This window comes from Parambassis ranga, chromosome 14, assembly GCF_900634625.1.
Source record: "Parambassis ranga chromosome 14, fParRan2.1, whole genome shotgun sequence".
In the NCBI taxonomy this organism is placed as follows: domain Eukaryota; kingdom Metazoa; phylum Chordata; class Actinopteri; family Ambassidae; genus Parambassis; species Parambassis ranga.
The window spans coordinates 20113949-20137918 of NC_041034.1; the positions used below are offsets into that span (position 1 = coordinate 20113949).

Sequence of the window (23970 nt, forward strand, 5' to 3'; positions counted from 1 at the left end):
CACAGCCCTCCATGTGCTATCCAGAGGTACCCTGACTGCCATTAGGTACCAGGATGAGATCCTCAGACCCATTGTGAGACCATATGTTGGTGCCGTGGGCCCTGGGTTCCTTCTGATTCATGACAATGCTAGGCCTCATGTGGCTGAAGTGTGTCAGCAGTTCCTGAATGATGAAGACATTGATCCTATGGACTGACTTGCCCGTTCCCCAGACCTGAATCCAACCCTGCACATGTGGGACATCATGTCTTGTTGCACCACAGACTGTCCAGGAGTTGAAATCCAGACGTCCATGAGATAATAATTTTGATTTACATTGATCATTTTTATGTTATTTTGAGCAGTATTTTTTGTGTGTTTAGGGAACACTAAAAACGAAGAAATGCCATTTACCAAAGAATGATATATTTCAGTTGAAAATATTCATTCATCACAGAGGGGAATACATTGAACAAAATTACATAAAAATGATCAATGTAAATTATTATCCCATGGTCTGTGGTCAGCACCTGCAGAACCTCTCCTTTATAGGGCTGTCTTGATCACTGCCTCTCATTTCCACCTGTTGTCTGTTCCATTTGCACAACAGCAGCTGAAACTGATTCACAATCAGTGTTGATCCTAACTGGACAGGCTGATTTCACAGAAGAGTGACTGACTTGGAGTTACATTGTGCTTTTTAAGTTGTTCCCTTTATTTTTACACAAACACTCTTTCATACACCCCTCACTTCATGCCAAATGAGTGTTTAGTGCAAAGGGACATTTTGTGTTATGCATCATATTAAAACAATATTTTAGGTTTAGGTTATTAAAAATAAAGACAAGTTGGTAAATTCTGCATCATGCAAGATACTTAGCAGTATCTCATGTTCTTCTATACTTTTTACAGTACAAATATTGAAGTTAGCAGTTCTTCTTTTAGTGCTTCAGCAGCAGCACAGGGAAGTGAAATGATAGTTAGCAGTGCTGTGACTACTGAGATAACCTACTAACCCTTATCAGTTACATGGACATTTTGTCCAGAACCTTTGATAGTATGAATACAGGCATCTTTTTTGTGCGATTTCCTTTTGAATACTGAATGCTTCATAACTGTAAATTATGTATTCGAAAAACCAACTGTTGAATATAAATCACCAAGCACACCATTGAACTATTTTAGTAGTTTCTTACTTCCCTCTATTTAGTATGACTCAGAGCATTTTGATGTGGCTTCCATTTCCCTTTAGGTACTTCATCGCCCATGATACACACGCTGCATACAACATTAACAACCATCTGTACCATATTGAGCCCTGCGATGGACTGTTGACCTGTCCAGGGTGTACCCCGCCTCTCACCCATAGTTAGCTGGGATAGGCTCCAGCCCCCTGTGACCCTGCACTGCAGGACGAAGCAGGGTTACTAGATAATAGATGGATGGATGGATGTATCCTATTGAAATTATTGTGCGACTGCTAAGCAGTAAGTGTAATGACTGAAACTACTCCTGACCCCACTCTAAGATCCTGATCCCAGAAAAAAAAATCAGAAATCAGAGCTACAGAAAATGGGGGAGGTGTGAAAATGAGAACCTAAGAGAACAAGTGAAGGAGACAAGAACAGGAAGAGAAAAAAAACTGTCTAGGAAATGAGACTACAAAGCCAGAAGTGCAAGTGGTTGGTGTTAAACAGGCAGAGAGGCGGCAAGAGAGAAGCACACACAGGAATAACAGCAGATTCGATTCATTAGACAACAAATATAGTTGTGAGAGGGAACAGAAAACAACTCGTGTTGATGAGAAACAGTTCGGAAGCAACTGAACGCTTGGATTTGATGACAGCTGAATAATGGGGTGAGTCATTTCCTAACAGTTATAATGTTAGTCCATTTAAGATTAGTTTTGATCTTTCAAACAATGAATGAACACACACACACTTTAAATCCATAGAATGGCCCTGCTGCCTATACTCCACCACATAAACTCTTCAGTTCTGACTGCATCAGATTTCCTGTATGCAGAGCACAGCAGGTGTTCTGCTTTTGCTTTTACATTCTTCATTTCGTGATAAATATGATTTAGTCCTACAAAGATTTTTAGGCTTGCAAATATTAAGTATATATCACAGACTCGTACAATAATGTAATCCATATTAGGTAGCATTGTGCTGAACACAGGAAGTGGTCTAAGCATTAAAAAAAAAACCTGTTACAGGAAGTAAAGATTTCCCACCGTCTACAGACTGTGTGTGTGCTAACAAGTAGTGTCAAACACAGTGTTTGCACACATAATGATGCACACAAATGCAACACAATATTTAGGCTTTATATTTAGTCCTTCTACTGACATGTTGTGATACAAGCCCTTGGCCTTTGCTACCTTGAAATCGTCCCTTACGCCTCACTTTAAGGACTGTAGGTATACAATGATGGCCTTGTTCAATGAAAACGATCTTAGGATCGTTGTCACTAAAATAATAAGACTAGCAGTCTTCAGGAAGGATTTTACACATTTGGTTTGGTTTGAATGTACTGGTTTGATTTTTGTTTTCAGTTTCATCTTTTGTCAGCCTCCATGCATGCACTGAAAAACAAAAGCCCTGTATGCACCGCATTTGCCCTTTAACAATAAATAGATTAAGATTAAGATTAAGAAACCTCTATTAGTCCCACAATGGGGAAATTGCTTAAGGCAGTCCAGCAAAGAGCACCATACACCAGTGAGTACACTGGAGGCTATGCGGGTAAAGGACACACAACAGTGTGGAGTTGAACCACCAACCTTCCGGTTATTGGACAACCCTGCTGAGCCACTGCTGCCCAAAAACATGGAGATTACCTGTCACAGATGATGTTTTTTCACTGTCACTCCACACAACAGTGAGTCCAGTATCTGCCAAGTAAGGGCAACAGTCATGCTGTACGATGACACCGGTAAACGCTGGGTGCCTGCAGGATCCGACAGTAATTCCTTCAGCCGCGTCCATATCTACCACAACCCTGCAGCCAACACCTTCAGAGTGGTGGGCCGCAAACTGCAGGCTGACCAACAGGTACAAGATAAGCTTATACACAGGTACCTTTGAACTGTTTTAAATGGACACACAATTTTCTGTGTTGCTTTTGTAAAAAAAAAAAAAGAGTTTATTGCTTTGTATTCCACAAGCTTTCACAGATTTAAAGTATGACAACTTAGTGAACTTCCACAGTGTAATACATGCATGGTACGCTATACATTCAATCACAAATGCTTCCTCCTGTCAGGTGGTGATCAACTGTCCCCTTGTCAAAGGGATGAAGTATAATCAAGCCACACCAAACTTCCATCAGTGGCGGGACCCCAAACAGGTGTGGGGGCTGAACTTTGGCAGCAAAGAGGATGCTGCCTCATTTGCCAGCTCGATGCTGCATGCGTTAGAAGTTCTCAATGCACCAACAAACACAGGTATGTATCGTGTGAAGAGTTTGTGTGTTTACAACGTTTTGTGTCACATTATGTGAACATTATAATAGCAACAAATATGAAAAAATAATAACACAATAAATAAATAACATAATAACATTTGTAACACAAAGTGCTCTCCAAAGGTAGTACACAAACTACAACAAACAACAAACACAGGATGAAACAGGGACCTTGTAAACATTGTCATCAATAATATCACCTTGTATTGTGGAATAAAGAAACACTGGGGAAATAAAAATAAAATCTAAAACAAGGCAACAAATGAAAAAAGCCTTACCATTAGTACTCAAAATATAAGAGTACAGTGGCTCTCTAGCCCACCTAGTGGCCCAGAATGGTATTTCTGAGTGCAAGACTGTGGCTATCCGGCCTGCTAACATTAACACTGCAGCACAATAAAATCTGAGGCATAATAAATATTGTTTGTCTTCATGTCCAGCCCAGAATGGTCCCTCTGCACAGCAGCTGGAACAACAGAGAAGGTACAGTTCTTTTTTGTAATTTGACTCCACTAAAGAAAACGTTAACAGCTTTTAAAACTTCTCTGTCTAGACAAGAGCATCAGAGGAGGGAGGAGCAGGAGAGGGAGCGTATAGAGAGAGAGAGAGCTGCATCTGCTCCTCCAGCCCCACCTTCACCATCAGTTCAACCTGCTCCACCAGCTCCACCTGCACCACCAGCACCCCCACCACCTCCAGGTCCACCTCCACCTTCATCTGGGTCAGGCCCACCTGCTCCTCCACCGCCTCCCTCTGGAAGCGCAGTCCCACCTGCACCGCCCCCACCACCCCCAGCTGGAGGAAGCGGAGGTGGAGGTGGAGGTGGAAACAATCTTGCGGCCGCTCTGGCAGGAGCCAAACTTAAGAAAGTAGCAAAGGTAAAGTGCATACTGAACGTATTTCCTAATGCGTCTACAAACACTGTGTGAAACCAAATGATGTTAAGCGATAAGTATTTTTGGGGCTCAAGGATGAGGGAGTATCAGCAGCTCCAGCACCCAAAGCAGCATCCTCTTCCGGTGGAGGTGGAGGTGGTGGAGGAGGTGGCCTGATGGGAGAGATGGCCTCCATACTTGCAAGGAGGCAAGTTTATATATATATATATATATATATACAGAATGTCTTAAAGATTCTGATGATACAGGTTAATTCTATATTATTTAATATAGGAGAAAAGCTGCTGATAAACCTGCTGTAAAAAACGAAGAACCAAAAAATGAGGACTCCATGTCATCAAAATCCTCAGGTCCAGGAGGTCAGGACAATGGCACATTATCATGTCTGCTTTCTTTACACCACAGCATAATAAACCTGGCTGTGATGGTACTATAATAATAGATATTTTTATATTTTGCCAGAATTTCAGCCTAAGGAAAAATCTGCCACCATGCCAAGGTAAGAGTCCCCCAGCCATCACTGCACAATTTAACACAGCCTTTCAATTTCATGTTTTTTCTGCAACACAGGCCCAAGTCCTTAACAGGTAGCCAAAGGGACTCCAGCCCCACTTCCAACTCCATCACCTCACCCTGTTCTCCAGCAGCCAGGTATCGTTTGCCCTCTGGCCCATCTGCTACCTAGTTTCTTTTTTCTTTTATATTCTTAATGTGCTCTGCATGCTGTCAGCTACCTTGCATCACTGTTGTTCATGTCAGAAGGGTGCTGCAGTTGTTTCTCTGTAAATAATTGCTGCAGACTGGAACTTGTTTGCGAGCTGAACTTTAGTCTACTGCTGCACAGCAACACAAAACCATAACAGCTTTTTTGTTGGTGGTATAAGCATTAATGAGCATGGGCATGCCAGTGTAGTTGTGGATGTTTCAGCATTTTAATGATCCGAGCTGCAGAGACTTCTCTAAAGTATTTTTGGAAAGAGGTGAGGAAGTGGTTGTTCTTACTAAAACAGCATTGGCCTCAGCAGTGGTAATCCATTGCATTACAGTTACTCTTTGTGCCCCCCCCCCCTAACTGTTTCTGTCAAAACATAGTCTGCTACTTTTAGAAAAGGCATCCTCGGTATGAGTCATGATTTTTAACCATGGACCTCTGTACTGTAGGATGAAGGTGGGGAAGAAGATCTCAGATGGTGCTGGAAGTGATACTGATATGGAACGTTTTAAACAGGTTGGATAATTCATCTCTATTTAAACATGCAACTAGCTATTCAGTTAAGTCCTGTATGCCTTTATTTTTAAAACAAAGTGTAGTTTTGTGTTCTGTGAAATGTTCTGTGAAATGTTCTGTGAAATGTTCTGGCAGGTTTAGTGTGCAAAGATGTAAAACAATGTTATGTAAGGATCTGCATGTGTTTCCCAATCCACCAGCATGACAGTCATTTCATCAACAATTTAAGCAAACTGCCACTGTGAAGGCAGAACTTTCTATTTACAATACCACTGATGTGATTAGGAACTGATTATGGTATATACAAGAGTCAATGGACCCCTGGGCCCAGACAGGAAAAAGGTCCCCCAACCAGACAATCAGGGGTGAATTACGTTACCCATGGTATATCGTTCTATTAAGCTGAGACATATGACTCAGCATATCACAGGTTACTTGATTGAGTAAAGCTTGAATAGCCATATATATCTATCTATATATATATAGATAGATATATATGGGATATATGAAATAACACGTCACATGATATTTGATTGAGGGGCCCAGGATGGTGAAAATAGAAAAGATATGAGTTTTGATAACATAGTAGTGCACAGGCTTGGGCTTCAGGGCCCTCTGAGCCCTTGGGGTCCTGGGCCCTGGGTCTAGTGAAGCCTGTTCAGTAATCCTTCCCTCGCTCTCAGATTTAAGGCCTTATAATCCTGCCTGTATCTATGTGTTTGAAGGAAATCATTGAAGAGGTGAAACAAGAACTCCACAAAGTAAAGGAGGAGATCATCACAGGTAAGGTCTAAATTCAGGATCAATGGGTTACCTTATGAAGCTAGATGGTACATATATAAGTGTTGATATTGATAAAATAATTAATAAAATTTTATTTTTTCCACTTCCAGCACTTCTCCAGCAGCTACAGAGTGCACAGCAACAGGATGAAGACTCCTGAAAATGAATCTAATGATTAATGAATAAATTATCATACAATGCTCAGGCGGTTTTTACGAAGTTTAACTTCAGAAAATGAATTATTTTTTAATGTGTCTGTGAAGCCATAAACATTGCTGCACTCAATTCAGTTAAAGTGATATTTAAGTGATGCACAATATTTATGGTCCTCTATTCAATTTTTGAGTAATCAAATTGCTTTACGAAAAAGTTCTTACATTTAATTTGTTTTTGATTTAGACAATCATGGCATCACCATACATACAACAGATTGTCATATGCTTTTGCAGATTTACTTTCATTTGCTTACAACTACAGCTCAGGTAAAGGCATGCACAATGCAGCAACTAAAAAAAACAGCAGGCTGTTACTGTGCAGAAATGACGTTTTAAAACATTCAGTTTAGTAAAATGTGTTGGTGTGAGTTTGCTTACATTGTGAGAAGATTCTGCAAATAAAAGCTTTTAAAAAATAAATTCGCTGTCTTGAGATTTATAAATATCCTTGCCACTGTCTGATTGCTTGGGTTGACTTGCTCTGGGTTTCTGTAAAGCACCTGAATACAATCTTAACAGTAAAAGGTGCTATATTAATAAAATTGAATTTAATTGAACGATGTTTGCCAGGATGCAGAAGGACTCCACAGTGTTGACTGCAGGCTGACAACATTAAGCTGCACTATGTCAACAGATGGTCAGTCTCCTGCCTGGACTCCCTCTGAGAAGTGTGTCCAGTGAAGGTGGAGGTTTCCACAAACTTCAGGAGCTTGACACACCAGTGACAGCAGATGCAGCTGTTGTTGAACAGCAAGAAAAATAGAGGGAAACTTAAAACTTAAAATGTAAAGGTCTGAGACATATCCACAGCATGGATATTTCTATAATAATGTATATAATGATGTATGTCTATAATGATGTATGTAACGTTTGATGGTGTCCTGAATTAAATTATGGTGAAAATCAAATCTTTGTCATCAAACTGAGCTGTGATCAGCTGGCGCCCTGTCAGTCACTCGCCCTCTGACAGTCGGGACAGGCTCCAGCCCCCCTGTGACCCTGTACTACAGGACCAATGAGGGTTCAGAAGATGGACGGATGGGTGGTCACACCTTAAAATGAAGTTGTAGCATCTTACCTGCAGGTGGCAGTGTAAACCCAAAGGGCAGCAGTCATCTATCCAAAACCAAGGAGAAGAAGAGTCCCTGATGTTTTCCTGGGTGGATGGCCTGCTGTGGATCTAGCCTGTCAAGACTGCACTGAAACGAGAGCAACGTGGGATAAATTCAATGAAATGTGCGTTAATCGTGTCCTTCTATAATTAAATGTGTAAAATATTGGTTACGAAACCAGTAGAGTTGCCTGTAAATAGTTAATAGTAAGAGTTCTACTTTGCTATTATACAGCTACACCAGTAACCTACACGGAGGCATATGATCGCTAATGTACGAGTGTTTACTATTATATATATTACCAATGTGTGCTAGATGAGGTTTATAGGGTGGTGAAATAACACAATATGGTATAAAATAAGAGTTGCGGATGGAAAATACGCTTGTTTGGTTGTGAACCCGTAACGTATATGATATTGAGCTATAATTAGCAAAATTACTTCTAATGTAAGTTAGGTGACATGTAACGTTGAAATCTGTAATCGCTGTTTTGGCGTCTCCAAATATAGATTCACTGTCAAAAGTTTGTGGCGTTAACTTGATTAACTTTTCCTAACGTGTTCATGTCCCGTATGTGGTTCGTAGTTAACTCGCTTATTAGCAAACAGCTAGCTGCTGTTAGCTAGCTGACGTTAAATGGCAGCCAACCAACAGCCCACAACAGCGAGTTAGCCTGGTAGTCATACGACAAGCAAATGTTGAGGTAGGTTTACGAAAAAGTCGTTTTCTTTGCCTCTGTCTTTCTTAAACAGTCTTATTAGCACTGCGTTTATTTTGAGCGTTGAATATGAACACATGTTGTAAATGAAGCTCTGTCCCCTGACCCTTCAGTTCGATGGTCATGTCACACATGAAATAAGATAAAAGCACACACTGGCCTCTCGTGTAAATGTAGAGGATTGTAGTGAAGCATTGTGCAGAGGTATTTTCTGACTAGGTCTGCACACAGCTGATATTCAGGGTGGCTACTAAATACAGCAATATTTGCTAGTAGTGCTATTTTCTCATAAGCAGCCGACTTATAAGAACAAGGCCCTTTTTCAGAGTTCACTGGGCTATATATCGCCAACACGGGTCAACGTTAAATGTAGACTTTAACATAACTTGATATAATTAAAGAGTGTTCACCAATACCATTTAAGAATGTTGCTTTTTTTCTTTTTGTTTGCATTTTGCATTTTTTTCTAACATGTTGTGGTTCTGAGTGAAGGTCTTCCACTGCTTACATAATGCATGATACAACAAACACAAACTGATCAGTCAATGAGGAATGACTGAATGTGCAGGAGTTTGTTAGAACCTTAGGTTGTCATCATGTGATTTACACAATGTGAACATGAAGACTTGATTCATATCTGCATTCTTAAATTACATGGAAACAGAATAGATTGTTTCCCAGTGTTCTAAAATAATTATACTGAACCATGGGAAGTTAAAGAAATAGCAATGACTGGGGAAAAAATGATTCCAAGTTAATCCTGAGAATGTCTGTTGATTCTAAGTGATAACATAAATTACTGGTTGCTTTAAAGGAAATTCCACACAAGTACGTCATGCTGATACCAGCCCAGTGTCACCAAAATGCCCTGTAACCATCCTGAATAATGGCTTCTTAAACAGAACTGAATATTCTAATGTGACCAATTGAAGATGCATTAAGATGCACTAGCTAAAGTTTATTTTGCATTGAACGATTTTTCTATCTGCATGTGTAAATCTATAATGCTCAAAATAAAGGGAATATATCCTCAGTTTGCGATCTAAAATATTCTGTTACTCTTTTTCTGCTTTAAAGTGTTCGATTAAATTTGTTGCACTGTTTGTTTTATTCAGCAGGAGCTGTTTCCATTTCATGGTATTTATTTAGCTGTGCCTGAGACGTGAGCTGACAAAATCCACTGCTCCCCGACTTCCTGTTCCCGACCCTTTCTGAAACCCATCTCTCACCATGAATGAAGTTCATATTGTCAGAGAGGGCTGGCTCCACAAAAGAGGTATACAGCATGACAAATACTTTGAACAGAATTTGGTTTTCTGTTTTGTTTTTTTAATCTGACTGGTTTTGTTTGATCTATGGTAAATTCTTTTTCTGGTCCAGGTGAATATATCAAAACATGGAGGCCCAGGTATTTCATCTTGAAGAGTGATGGTTCCTTCATTGGCTACAAAGAGAAGCCTGATCTAAATGACCAGACGTCACCACCCCTCAATAACTTCTCAGTGGCAGGTCAGAAATCATAACAATAACAGTCTTTTCTTGATTGTTTAAATCAGCTTCCTGACAACAAGAACTGTAATTGTACTTTTCTAGAGTGCCAGTTAATGAAGACTGAAAGACCCCGGCCCAACACGTTTGTCATCCGTTGCCTACAGTGGACCACTGTAATTGAGCGTACATTTCATGTGGAGAGCAATGACGAGAGGTAAGAACAGAGTAAGATTTAATATAAAGTGGGCAGCCATTTTTAATCGTACTTTGCATCCAAGTCTATCCAGTATCTGATATATTTTGAGCATTAACATGCTCAACAGTATACAGATTTGTCTCATCCTGATGATATCAAAGATATGGTAATGAAACATGACAACCCTGGTTATTTATATCCCTGTGTTATCGTAAAATCCAGGTTTTTGAATTTAGCCCACTATTTACTTGGACAGCTATCCTGGTTGCTGTTGGAGTACTCCAGGGGCCTCATTCAACAGTGTGTATGTGCAGATCTGTGTGTAATTGGTACATATGATCATTTGGGATGAAAGTTTGGGATTTATTAACCATCTTTGACCATGCATACACACAGTATCTAGTGTGCACATGTCGAACTCAAATCCAAATCACTTGAACTTGGCCTAGGTTCGGACCCGATGTCCAAAACATAAATAATGCAGCCGAAATCTTTTTTTTTTTCGTAAATGTAAACGTTTCATTTTTGTCATTTAAACTACTTACAACATTCCATTAAATAAAACCAGAGTCCTACAAACAAAAATCAAAACACACAACCAAATCACACAATCAAAAATAGGCGTCATACTCCGGCTGTTGTTAGTGAGCCTCAAGCTTGATTTGTTGTACTGTTGTAAACAATAAAGGTGTCCTAAGCTTAAAAGGAATGTGGATGGTGAACACAGAAAATATGTTTTAAGGAGATTGGTGGGAACACACCTGCCTGATGTGCAAAGAAAATAGGAAAATAGTCTCAAGCATGATTTGTCAACTAAACAGGCTACTTTTCAGAATTTTCCTCAAATAGTGAAAGATAACCATGGGTGAAAATGGGGTGTTTGTCCTCCTCCAGATGCTGTTATTTGTGGGATGGGGATTTTGGTCCTAAGGTTATTATCACACCACATCTTTTTTAATTTCAGGTAGTGATATGAACGGTAGCAGAGCAAACACTGATTACTTGCTAATCTGTGTACGACTGGTGTACGCACGGTTGATAAATACATTTATGTACGTACACACATCCTTAATGTCGCTCCTAAGATAGAATCTATTTACATTTTAATGCACTGTTGATGAATGAGGTCTCAGATATCTTGTAAACAGGACTATGTCTTAGCTAGCTAACTGAAGCATGATAGGGGGTTTACAAGCACACAACATAACCACCAGGATACCGTAAAAACCTCATCACATCCAAGTTACCTGTGTGAATGTAAGCCTAATGAAGTACCTGAATATTCTTTGTAATTTTTCTTGTTAGAGAGGAGTGGATGCGGGCAATCCAATCTGTGGCAAACAGTCTGAAGATGCGGGAGCAGGAGGAGGAAGAACCGATGGATGTGTTTGGCTCACCATGTGAAAACAGTCTGGAGGAGATGGAGGTTGCTATCTCCAAGAGCCGCAGCAAAGTGGTGAGAAAGTGGTACCCTACCAAACAACTGTACAATAAAATTCATCTATGAAAAACTAGTTCAAGATCAAATATATAGTGTTTATAGTATTATGACAATTTAGTTTTTTAGCTTTTTCTGTGCAGCATGTATGTTTCCTCAAATTTCATGTACCGCATTTTATGGACTATAAGTCACAATTTTTTTTCATCCTTTGGCTGGGTATGCAACTTATACTCAGGTGCGACTTATATATGGAAAAAATATATCCTGACGTCCCATTACAAATATAATGGCAGCTGATATGTCCCTCTCCTGACGGTTCTCTTCCACCTCCAGCTTGTCCACACTGTATTCCGATAGGTGACGCACGTGTTCATGGAGCGTGTGCTTGCAGCTGAGCCGATAGGCCGACAGGTCGCTAATTCCAGACAGCTCTAGCGCACAGTAGTCTGCCTTTGACTCATTTACAGGATGTTTATAGGAATCTCTGTGCGGTGAAGCTGATCATTTCTCTGCGTGAGGACTTGTTGAAATGCATGTGTCTCACTTTCAATGCCCTACAGCCACACCACTTAAGTTAAGAGGAATTCAAGAGGCAACGTTACGCTAAAAACATAGTGATTTATGCTGACCCGCTGGTGCGACTAATAGTCCGGTGCGACTTTATCTATGGTTTTTTCTTCTTCATTGCGCATTTTTTGGCTGGTGCGATGTATACTCCGGTGCGACCTATAGTCCGGAAAATACGGTATGTTTGTTTTGTGTGACTGGAAGCTTTTTTTTTTAAGAATTGGGTGCTCTCACTACAAACAAAGCTAGTTCTGTACAGTACAAATTAGGGCGCAGAGCTGGTGCCATACTTAAAACTAAGCTTATAGCAGATTTGTGGTGGTACCAGCTGGAAAACTGTATTGTCCAAATTACAAGGCCTAAATTATACATGATGTTGAGGAGCTCAGAATTCAGTGCACAGGTGAGGGAGGCAAAAGAATCACACAGTAGGTAGGTAGTTGGAAGAAACAGTTACATACTTCCAGCAGCAGTAGTACAGGAAGTGGCAAGTCTACCGGGGAGGTCGTCAAACGTTGTTGTGGTATTACACTGGTTTTAATTGATTATTGTAAATGACCAGGACGGGCTCGGGCAGATTATGCTGGGGCTTGGGTAGGGTCGGCTTTATAGATGCATGAACTCTTCCCGAGAAAAATAACACAGCTTGGCCACGATGGCGCTGCAAATTTGACCCGACACCATAATTATGGAAATTGCTATTTATTTACCTTACCCATCTGGCCCAAATGATGAGCATCCAGACCCGAATACATTAAAGTGCCAAAATTCTATTACTGTCAGAAGGTGTACAAAACATCATGTTTACACTTCAAGGGGCACAAAAAAGCCCTTTGGACCCACACACCATAACCAACCATTTTGAATTAACCATCAAATTTTGCTGCCATTTTAGCCCTTCGTCATGTTTTAACAAACTCTTCTGTCACATCTGTCAAACAGCGTGGCCATTCTGACTTACCAAAATCTAATGTCCACTCTTCCCCAAACATTGGTCCTAGCTTGAAGATGTGTATATGGCACTGCACTCTTAACAATCATAGTGCCACCTAGTGGGACAAGGAAGTTAGTTTCATATGACAGATGCTGTTTGATTTACTCAAATTTTAAAAGGACAGGAGAGCAAAGGAGGCCTGCAGCTTTAGCTTCAAGTTAGCATATTTGAAATTATTTAGATTAAGGTTTTACGATTTAGAAGCAGCTGTGTCTCTGGATTATACATTTCAGTCTGAAGATAGATTTTTTTAAATAACAGAACAGGTGTATATGATGACTTTGTTTTACTTCACTCTTGGAAGCTATACACCTAATGTGCTTGTGTACTCTCTCTGCTATTTTAAATGTCTTTTTAAGTATTGTTGCCTTTGATAGTTGTCAGTGGAGAAAGGGGAAACACAGGCAGAGAGAGGGATATGACTGCTCTGCAAAGACCTGCAGAATGGAAGTTGTGCAAATTTGTGGTTTTCATGTTTTGTTTTTTCACGTTTGCTTGAATCTTGTGTGTTTTACAGAATATGACTGACTTTGAGTACCTGAAGTTGCTTGGCAAGGGTACATTCGGAAAGGTAATTCTGGTCAAAGAGAAATCCACTGGAGTGCACTATGCAATGAAAATCCTGCGCAAAATGGTCATAATAGCCAAAGTAAGTTGGAGAGGGTTGTGTTGTTTATTGTGACTGCTGTGCAATATGTTTTATAAGTGATTTTTGTTCATAAGAGTGCTAGCTGTATTGTTCTTATTCATTTATTAATGCTGAACAAGTTTTACATTATTATGAATTAATGTTAAATTATCAACACATACTTGTAATTAGTATTATTGCTACAACAGAATAACCCTGCAGTGGTAAATGTTTTTTAAGTACTGGTAAATAAAAAAATGATGGAGGTTACTGTTGCAAAGGTGGGAAGGTTAACTAGATGGGACATGTTTAAAACCTAAATAAATGCATGTGTTAGCTACGCGGTGGTAGCTAACACATAGGTGGTAGCTACCCTTTTGATAAGCAAAAAAAATACAGAATTTCACTCACAGTGGATGAGCTACATTTAACAGTAAGTCTAACTTAATAACATTATGTAACAAGCTAAATTCACCCTAGCTTTACATATAAAATGTATATTCTGCTTTACATGTTTGCAGCATTCTGATGATGATGTCTTTGTTGGCAGGATGAGGTGGCCCACACGGTTACGGAAAGCAGGGTGTTACAGAACACAAGACATCCCTTCCTCACGGTCAGAACCCTATAAATGACTGTCTTAGCAATAAACAACAACAAGCTATAAACTTCTAACTTGTCAAACATAGCAGCTAACTGTTGCTTTATTTTTTTATTGTAAGGAGCCTTTGTTAGTGCATAGTGACTTTCAGTTATACTAGCAGAACTTGCCATTTCTTGATTGTAGGGTTGTATTAGGATAGTGTAATACAACTGATATCTCATTTTTATTTGGTTTTTATTGTTTTTTTCTGTTGTTTTTACCAGACACTGAAATATGCCTTTCAAACCAATGACCGGCTCTGTTTTGTAATGGAATATGCCAATGGAGGCGAGGTGAGATCTCACATGCACTCAACATGTGCACATGGTGATACAAAACTTTTAGACAGATCACTGTAATAGTAGATAAGAGATTGGCTCCATCTGCTCTCTCTCTCTCTCTCTCTCTCTCTCTCTCTCTCTCTCTCTCCTTTCAGCTTTTCTTCCACCTGTCACGTGAACGAGTATTCACAGAAGATCGTGCACGCTTCTATGGTGCCGAGATTGTGTCAGCACTCGAGTACCTCCATTCACGTGATGTTGTTTACCGCGATCTGAAGGTAAATACACACAAAATATCCGATATCAGTCATTATCCATTTTATCACCAGAGCATGGAAGTGGACTTCTAGTTAAAAAGATAAGGATGGTGTCAGTGTCTCAAGTTACAAGTAACAAGTCCACGTGTCCATTTTACTAGAATAAATTAAAGTAAAAGTTAAAAAACAAACCCAACACATAAAGGGTTGATGCATTTGGCGAAAAGAAAGAGACAGAATGAACACATACCAACTTCAATAAAAATCTGGTGTCCGCCCATCAAGTCAACTGGAAGGCCAGAAGCCAGAAATTTCTTGATTGCCCTTTATAGTTATAGTAGGCAGTAGAGCTGGGGTGAGTCTTAATGTGTTGAGCCAAGCTCTACCAACACTCCCCTGTCCCAAATTTCTTGTCTTTCCTTGCTGTTTTTCCTGTTAGCTTTTCTGCTTGACATTCTGGTTTAGTCTTGTTAAAAATGCACTTGTTTGACCTGACTTTAACACATAAGGAGCTAATGTGTTAAAGTCAAGTCAGGGCTCTATTGTGTGACCATTTTGGTCGCACATGCGACCTAATTTCTCAATGGTGCAACCAAAAAATATCAGAGGTCGCACCGGTACGACCAGCTGTTAGAGGGAGATACATTCTCTGTGACTCTTAACAGTCTCCCTGTGGTCCAACAACAGACACACATCAGGTCGTGGTCTGAACCAATCAGAGACAGTGAAGGGCGGGACCCCGCATGTGTGTATCTTTGAAAACGTGTCTGCTGCGGTCAGCTGAGACCGTCTGCCGAAAATTCAGAAGAAGAAGAACACAGACATATGCTGTGCAGAGCTGATGCTGTGTGCTAAAGCTTGTTCCATATGCCACGAGAACAGAAAGATCTGTTACCCGAGTTGACAGGAACAAGAACAAAGTTCGTTTCGGCCCGGACTTTTTGAAACGAGTGTGCAGAACTCCTTATACGGCCCTCTCACTGCGGCGTGCAGTGCGCACACACACAGACAGACAGACACACAAACACACTTTTCACTGCTGAACAGGAGAAACCGCAGTTCAGGTGAACATGCAGCAGAGGAGCAGGATTTGTTGCTACTATGCGGGTTTTGCTAATTTGCTGTTGACCTGAATGAGTGATGATAACGAGCCGGTCATGTTCAGGGAGGGGGCGTGACGTGCTCGCAGCATTATAATAGAGTGAACAACAGGTCTGAGGACAGTGTTATCTGACCTGTGTGGTTCATCTATTAAGGCTGAGTCACTCTGACTGACAGCAGTCAGCTGGTTTTAAGGAGTTATAGAACATGGTTACATGACGAACGGCCATTTAAAATGTATTGTTATTATCCTGCTATAGTGGACCATTGTCTGCAGTACGAGATCTGCATACAGCTAAACTGTAACAGACAGAATGAAAAGTCTGTCAGCTGGAGCTCAGCTTTAGAAAGAGAGGAGACACAGGAGAAACTGAGGCAGAGGTGAGGAAGATGAGAGAAGAGATACTGTAGCTGCATTAGAAATGTGTTGAAGAAAACAAAATATATATCTCAATCACAACTGTTAAATAAATAAATAAATAGAGGTGTATATGATAATTTTTTCATTTTAATTCCCATTGCCAGATAGATAAGTGAGGAGCGACAGCCAGAAAATACAGAGAGAAAGCAAACAGGGAAATGAAGAGTGCTGTATGAACTTTGAATCTTCATTGTGGATTTCTGACAGGCAGACTTGTTGGCTAGTTTGTCCAAATTCATTTTAGGATGATATGTGATTAATAAGCCTGTTCATATAAAATGTACTGATGTGTACAAAAATATATGGACAGTGATTAAGAACAAACTGCGGTGGTAAGTGTGTGGGTGTTAAGATGACCTAAATTTTTTTTTTTTTTTTTAGGCGCACCAGTGCAAAAAGTTAGTCTAGAGCCCTGCGAGTGCATTTTCAGCTACCACTGAGGTTCCTGAGGTTGAGACCTTTGCATTTTTTCTGAGATGCATTTAATAATAGTAATTACTCTACCGTATTTTCACGACCATAAGGCGCACCTAAAAGTCTAAAATTTTCTCAAAAGTCGGCCCTGCGCCTTGTAATGCGGTGCGCCTTGTGTATGGGTTGAGTACCAGACACGGGGACATGATACGTAAAGTACGTACGCTGGCAGCAATTCACCAATCAGCTGAATGCTACGGTACTGGCGCAGCAACTTCCAGCGGATTACAGCTTCCGCGTTATGCAGTGACAACATTGCCAGCAAAAACATCCAGCCCAGCCACATCACCAACATGGATGAAGTCCACCTCACTTTCGACATCCCCGTGAACCAAACTGTGGAGAGAATGGGGACCAGCACGGTATCAATACGGACTGTAGTGGTTTATGTAAAGAGACCGGATGGTTTTTTTTCACGCATCACCCTCGCTGCTGATCCACGACTCCGTGTACGCCTGTCTCACCGCTGGTGTAAAAATACAGGCGAAGCAGATGAATTCATAGCTTGCCGTAATCCCGGGAGGGTTAACAAAGAACTCCAACCTGGACATCGGCGTAAACAGGGCGTTCAAAGTAAAGTTGCGAGCGGTGTGGGAGCGATGGATGGCCGACAGCGAGCACAGCTTTACTGCGAGGCAGCGCCGGGTGAGTTACGTCAGTTATGTGAATGGATTGTGGACACATGGGCTCATGTTTCTGCAGTGACTGTTGCCCGAGCTTTTGTGAAAGCCGGCATAATTTCCGAACAATAATAATAATAAATAATTTCCGAACAGCCAGCCGGCAACGTGTGTGGCTGTGACTCTGACAGCGACGAGAGGGAAGCTGGCAGGTTTGAACTCGTGCAGTTGTTTCCTGTTTGTTGTTGTAATAAATGTTCTGTACAGTCAGCCACTGGTAAGGATGAATTAGGAATCACTGTGGTGCATCTGATTAAAATGCGGGACAACGTATATCCGAAGATGGTCTTTATTTATTAATAAAGTGTAAAGATAAAGTTGGAATCACAACAGGCATTCAGCAGCAGCCACTGCTCTGCCCATAGAAACACACACGCTGTTTCTCTGTCGCTGCCACCGTTGAGAGAGAGGCTGCACCGGCTCCTCGCTGATATCCAGCCGGTTTTTACTGAATTTACGTACTGGTATGTTTTAGCGTAACCTGCGCCTTATAGTACAGTGCGCCATGTGTATGCGCTGAGGACAGAAATAGACCGTGTAACTGACACTGCGCCTTATAATGCGGTGCGCCTTATGGTCGTGATTATACGGTACTTTGATTATGCTAAGATATTGAAAGTGGAAAGTGCCCCCTGTAACTGCTCTGACCCAGCTCTTATTTGAATCCACTGACCAAATCAGTTCCTCAGTTCCTACTATTCTAGCCTCTGTTTACCTTCTACTATAAAACTATCTGTGTTATTCCATTCTGTAATATCAAGAATATTGACTTACATAGTCTCTGCCCCCCACAGCAGATGCCTGACTTTCCAGCTGGTAACAATCACTAATGACCTCTTGATGACCCCAGATTCTGGACTTGAAACCATACTCATTCTCCTTCGACACAATTACTCACAGTCCTCCTGGTCCATCCAACTGGTTTCAGTTGCACCTTACAGATTGTACTCAGTTTGTTCACCTTAAAACGATTAGATCACAACTCTTCTCTGTCACTAATGATGTCCTTGGCCCCCTCCTTTTTTATTACTGTTTCGCCTCACCCACCTCTACCTGTCCAACATGCCCACTTCAGCTCTTTCTCTTTCTGATTTCCTCCTGGATATCAAAACTGGATATGGATTTTACACAACTTCCTCAAATTAACCAGTGATAAAACAGAACTTCTTCTTTTTGGTACAAAATCTGCTTTCACTAAGTCTGGCAGTTTCTCCCAAACCATAGAGAATGTCATTGATCCTCCTTCCTCTTAGGTTAAGAGTCTGGTTGTCAGACTTTTTGCACATTGAGTACTGATTGATATTCAGTGAATATTACGCTGAAAGCACTTTAATGTCCAGGTTCTGTACATTCTCTTTTATGATGATTAAAATATGATCATGATATAGTATGTTTATGTTATTTGTTCTCGGCCTTAGCTTGAGAATCTGATGCTGGACAAAGACGGACACATCAAAATCACCGATTTTGGCCTTTGTAAGGAGGGTATTACTCCCGATGCAACCATGAAAACCTTCTGTGGAACTCCTGAATATCTGGCACCTGAGGTAAGATGCTGGATAGAAATCATAAAGTCAGCTATTCATGCTTAAGGCCTGCACTGCATCTGTTTAATACAGCAACCTGCTGCTCTATGTCAGTGTTGTTTTTACCAACATGAATACATTTTAGACAATATATGACCAGCTGTCATTGCTGCTGTTTTTTTTCCTCTCCTGCTGCTTGACAGCATATTACTTTTGCATGTAGCCTTTTTACCCAGTATGCCTCGAAACACCGACGGAGAGATTTCCAGTCACCTTGAAAACCAGGATTCCTCTTATTACTTTTTATTAATAAAATTCAAAAAATAACACTGTCAGACTGGTGCACAGGCACATTTTTGAGAAATATTACTTTTTAACAATTTTCACATGATGTTGTGACGTGAGACCTTGTCACACCTCTTATCATGAGACACATTGAGTTACTCAATTAGTTAAAAACTACAGCAACAAGTGCAAGTTAAGCAGTAATACATTTGACCACTTTCACTAGAAGTTTGTATACCTAAATGGTACAAATAGGAAGCACCAGATCTCCAAACTCCAGGACTTTGGGCTCAATTAGTTTTTTTCCCTAAATTGCATGTGTATGATATGCATGGTCAGCAGTGCAAGCTCTTTTAATGCCATGATGAGAAATCTTCTAATAAATGCGTGCTCTTCCACAGGTTCTGGAAGATAATGACTATGGCCGGGCAGTTGACTGGTGGGGTCTGGGTGTAGTAATGTACGAGATGATGTGTGGCCGCCTGCCTTTTTACAACCAGGACCACGAGCGTTTGTTTGAGCTCATCCTTATGGAGGAGATCCGCTTCCCCAGGAACCTGTCACCTGAGGCCAAGTCCCTTCTAGCCGGCTTGCTCAAGAAAGACCCGAAGCAGAGGTATTTGTCCAGACTGTTGCTCTTTGGGTTGTTGTTGAAGGTAATTATTGCATTCTGACATGATGTTGTTTGAACGGACAGGTTAGGTGGAGGGCCAGATGATGCCAAAGAAGTAACGAGTCACAAATTTTTCACCAACATCAACTGGCAGGATGTTGAGCAGAAGAAGGTAAGAGGAAGTGAAACTGCAGACACAGCTGCTGAGTCATTCTTCATGTCTGTTGTTTCTGAAACCTTTTGCTCTGTCGTGCTGATAAAATGCTTACATGATGAAAGATGAGACCAGCCCCTAGGTAAACTGTTGTGTTTATCTAAGTACCAGGAAGCCATGCAAATACTGCCAATGTTTTGAGAAAACTACCTGGCTTGTAGGTAACGGCCAGTATTTCTTATTAACCTTTCAACTGATCCATTAGGATTTTCTTCACATTTACTCAAGTGAGGGAAAAAACTTTCTAATCCCATTAATAGGAGTGTCCGAGTTAATGCCTGTTAATGCTACAATTTTTTTAAACAAAAAAAAGTGAATTGCCATCCTAGTATTTTTGTTTATATAATTGAAATGTGTGAGAAACCAACTCTGTCTGCTGTCATTCCTCCTTCATTTGGTGTTGGCAGAAGTAACGTGGTGCATGCTTGGCCTCTCTCTCTCTGTATGTCTCTCTGCAAACAGCTGCTGATACATTTCATGTTAATCCTTCATTTCTTTTACTGAAAGCATGCTCTCTCTATCCAGATGGTGATAGATGTATCAATGGCCCTAGACCCCTCAAATCTGTGTGGACATTTTTTTTATGTCCGGAATAGTCCCAATTTAATTAAAGTAACACCAGTCTTCTCTCCGCCTTAGCTGATCCCACTCTTCAAACCCCAAGTGACATCAGAGACAGACACTCGATACTTTGATGAGGAGTTTACAGCACAGACCATCACACTCACTCCTCCAGACAAGTGTAAGTATCTTCTGAGTCCTGATCCACCAAGTGTCTATGACTGAGCTCTGCTTGCTTGTATGGAATATGACGACTGATCTCTGTCGTCTTGTTCTTACAGATAACAGCTTCGACTGTGATGACCCCAGCCAGGAAGCACATTTCCCCCAGTTCTCCTATTCAGCTAGCATAAGAGAGTGATGGCATCTCTGCACCACATACACACACACATACACATTTCACGAGGCATAAATATCTGGGCATCCCTTACAGCCATAGAATAACCAGAGTCTTCCTCTCTGATGAGGTTTTGGTCCTAGCAGGGTCTAAGTGCCTCGGCTGCCAGCCGTATCTTTCATAGAATCCCCCTTTTACATTACGGACAAAGCCTGGCCACAGTGGCTGTGCTGTGTTGGACTGGACATCAGTACCTCATGTAGTCATCAGCATAATTCAACAACCCAATCAGGACTGTTTTTATTAGCACAGTCAGATGGCCTATCAACTGCTGCTTTTTCACACTCATTTTAACAATTTTATATAGTCTTATGAGAAGCCATACAATTACTTCATAGTGTCTGCAAGTGCTCTTCAAACTGTATATGAGGGAAGAAACAGTGCAGCAAATTGTTGGGTGTTTTTCCATTCAACCTATGTGTGTGTGTGTGTTTGTGTGGTCGTGTGTGTGTGTGTTTGTGTGTATGTATGTGTGTTTCCTTTATTTTCTTCTGAGAAAATGGGGAACATGAAAATCCAAACTGAATGTCATCCATACTTCAGATTGAATCTGTCAGAGAATGAGGTTTCATGGGTGCTTGCCTGATATGTACCAAGAACAACAGATGAATTGATAACACACAATCAAAGTGTCTTTAGAGAGTAAAGCTTTGACATTGTCCACGAGAGAGACTATCCTTTAACTGTATGCAATGAAAACAAATCATTTGGTCGGCTCTCATCTCAGAATGTGATTTTTTTTGTCAATTGTGACGGAGCAATTAATGGAAATTGGGAATACCTTAATGCACAAGGTGTATATGTTGTCTTTTTAAAACTTTCTGTTTTTTAATTCTGACACATTTTTATGTCTCTTTATCAGTAAAATGCACACCAGCAATGTGATTTCAAAAGCGTGGTAAGTACTTAGTGTGTAAAAGTAGGCCTGATTTTTCTCTAATGGCCCATATTCATATTGTAGCTGGAAACGTCCAGTTTAGTTTTTCCTGAATATCAAAAATGTGTCAAATGCCTCATCAGTTTTTCTTTTGTCCGGTTTACTTTTAACATTTTAGAGCTTTGGCCTTTTGCATTTTATTTTGTAACCTTCGAACCCCAAGCCTAAAATCATTGATGGCTTGAGGGATAGAGGATTGCAATACGTTTCTACAGTAAAGAAAGAAAGGTTGAACTTTTTCAGATCATTGATTGTTACAAAAATGTAAACAAACTGGAATCAGTGTATACAATGTTTTTAAGTGCCCACAGGTGTTACAAAAAGTGGAAAAATAGAGCTTCTTCCATGGTTCTAGATATTTATCTGTTAGCATTTTTACAGCCTTTTACAAGCACAATTTTTTTTACTCTACTCTGCACATCAGCTGTAGAAAGCCCTGCAGGTCAGCCAAAACATTCATTAAATTTTGGCTTGTGACTGTCGGTCAAATGTGAGTCAGTTACACCAACAAGTGCAGAATCTTTAGCTATTTACAGATTCTTGCATATTTAATTATAATATGCAGACTTAAATGGTTGTGATGAAATTCACTGATTATTTAGATTTTTTTGTCATGATGCATTCAGGATTCATTGAAAAGATTCCAGGTTGGTAGAAAGCATGTATTTCATACCTACCAGTGAATTTTAGGGTTCAGAGGATTATCTCTTCAATGCACCACTTTACATCATGAACAGGATCCATTGTGAGACAGTGCAATGGTGACCTATATAATATTAAGAACAAATGAAATCTGGTAGAGTGCAGTATAGAGGCTGGCAATACTGAGTGTCAATGCTGTACATGAAACTGCGCCTTACGTTATACTGGTGCTCCACTGTCAAATCACTGGCAATAAACACAGAGCTGGTGCAGACAGCCTGTTTCTCATAGAGCCTTCTTCTATGTGCTGCTCCGAAAGCATTTCTGTTCTTTTTTGTTTGTCTTTTGGTTCTCTCTTCTCCCCTTTATGTCCCCTCTCCCTCCCTCTATCCTGGATTTCCTCCTTTATGCCCTTAAAAGAAGCTGATAATGGTTGAAAGTAATGTATGTTTTTCAGTTACATTATTTTATTCCAGCAATTCATTTTTATTTGTCTGTGAATGTAATTCTAAGAGACAATGATCCATTACACCTTTTAAACTGTCTTAATACATCCTAGAGTGTGCGTCTTGATTCTTTTCAGCATTCGATCAGAAGAGGCAGTGATGATGAGTGGAAAATGTAGATTTAGAATTGGCAAACACAACTTGCACAACACTTAGCAGTAAATTTGTAATGAAGAGGAATGGGTTGTGTTGGCTCACTCACTTGTGTGAGAATATACAGAATATGCGTTTGTCTGATCTGATCTGCAGTCACATGGAAAGGACACACCAGGCTGGGTTTGAAACAGATGGAAGCTGTGCAGGAGGATCTGAACAGACAAAACACTGTTATGCTGTGTGACAAGGAAAAAGGTTCGACATCTACCAGCACTGGTTATAATGTTCGTTTTTTCAGGTTGTGAAAGATTGTATGTTGGATTACCTGCTGTGTGATACTCTTTGATGACATCAGAGAGTAGGATCATAGTTATTGATAACACTGCAGTCTCTCCATGCAGATAGCTGTCCCTGCCCTCCTCTGCCCTGTCTACTGCTTATATAAGCAGCTGTGAAACTCCACCATTAAGATATGAAGTTCATGATGAGCATGAGGAAATGTTTTTAGGAGCTCTTAAAAAGTTGTTTTATGTCACCTGGTGGATATTTGTTAAGTGAATCAGGTCTGATTGGAAATCTGATGAAGCTCACCACATAGTGCTCCACGCACATTTTGGAGC

At 40.5% G+C, this 23970-nt stretch overlaps 2 protein-coding genes across 3 annotated transcripts; both read left to right on the top strand.

The window, feature by feature from the left end:
* The first annotated feature begins 1621 nt into the window (after positions 1 to 1621).
* Positions 1622 to 6870, top strand: LOC114445695 (vasodilator-stimulated phosphoprotein-like). Its single transcript, XM_028420812.1, has 12 exons — positions 1622 to 1837; positions 2864 to 3035; positions 3247 to 3427; positions 3888 to 3930; positions 4001 to 4325; positions 4418 to 4530; positions 4617 to 4702; positions 4806 to 4842; positions 4914 to 4994; positions 5505 to 5571; positions 6297 to 6354; positions 6465 to 6870. Exons 1-12 carry the CDS (start codon positions 1833 to 1835, stop codon positions 6512 to 6514), a joined length of 1218 nt encoding a protein of 405 aa, XP_028276613.1. The 5' UTR covers positions 1622 to 1832; the 3' UTR covers positions 6515 to 6870.
* A 795-nt stretch (positions 6871 to 7665) lies between these two features.
* On the top strand, positions 7666 to 23024 carry LOC114445694 (RAC-beta serine/threonine-protein kinase-like). Of its 2 annotated transcripts, none has more exons than XM_028420809.1 (14): positions 7666 to 7805; positions 9515 to 9675; positions 9780 to 9908; positions 9993 to 10104; positions 11392 to 11542; positions 13606 to 13737; positions 14267 to 14332; positions 14584 to 14652; positions 14796 to 14918; positions 18992 to 19120; positions 19786 to 20000; positions 20082 to 20169; positions 20851 to 20953; positions 21054 to 23024. In XM_028420809.1, exons 2-14 carry the CDS (start codon positions 9630 to 9632, stop codon positions 21131 to 21133), a joined length of 1443 nt encoding a protein of 480 aa, XP_028276610.1. In that variant the 5' UTR covers positions 7666 to 7805; positions 9515 to 9629; the 3' UTR covers positions 21134 to 23024. The 2 variants fall into 2 exon arrangements, with proteins under 2 accessions (XP_028276610.1, XP_028276611.1); XM_028420810.1 differs by having other exon boundaries at positions 9518 to 9675.
* Positions 23025 to 23970: the final 946 nt, after the last annotated feature.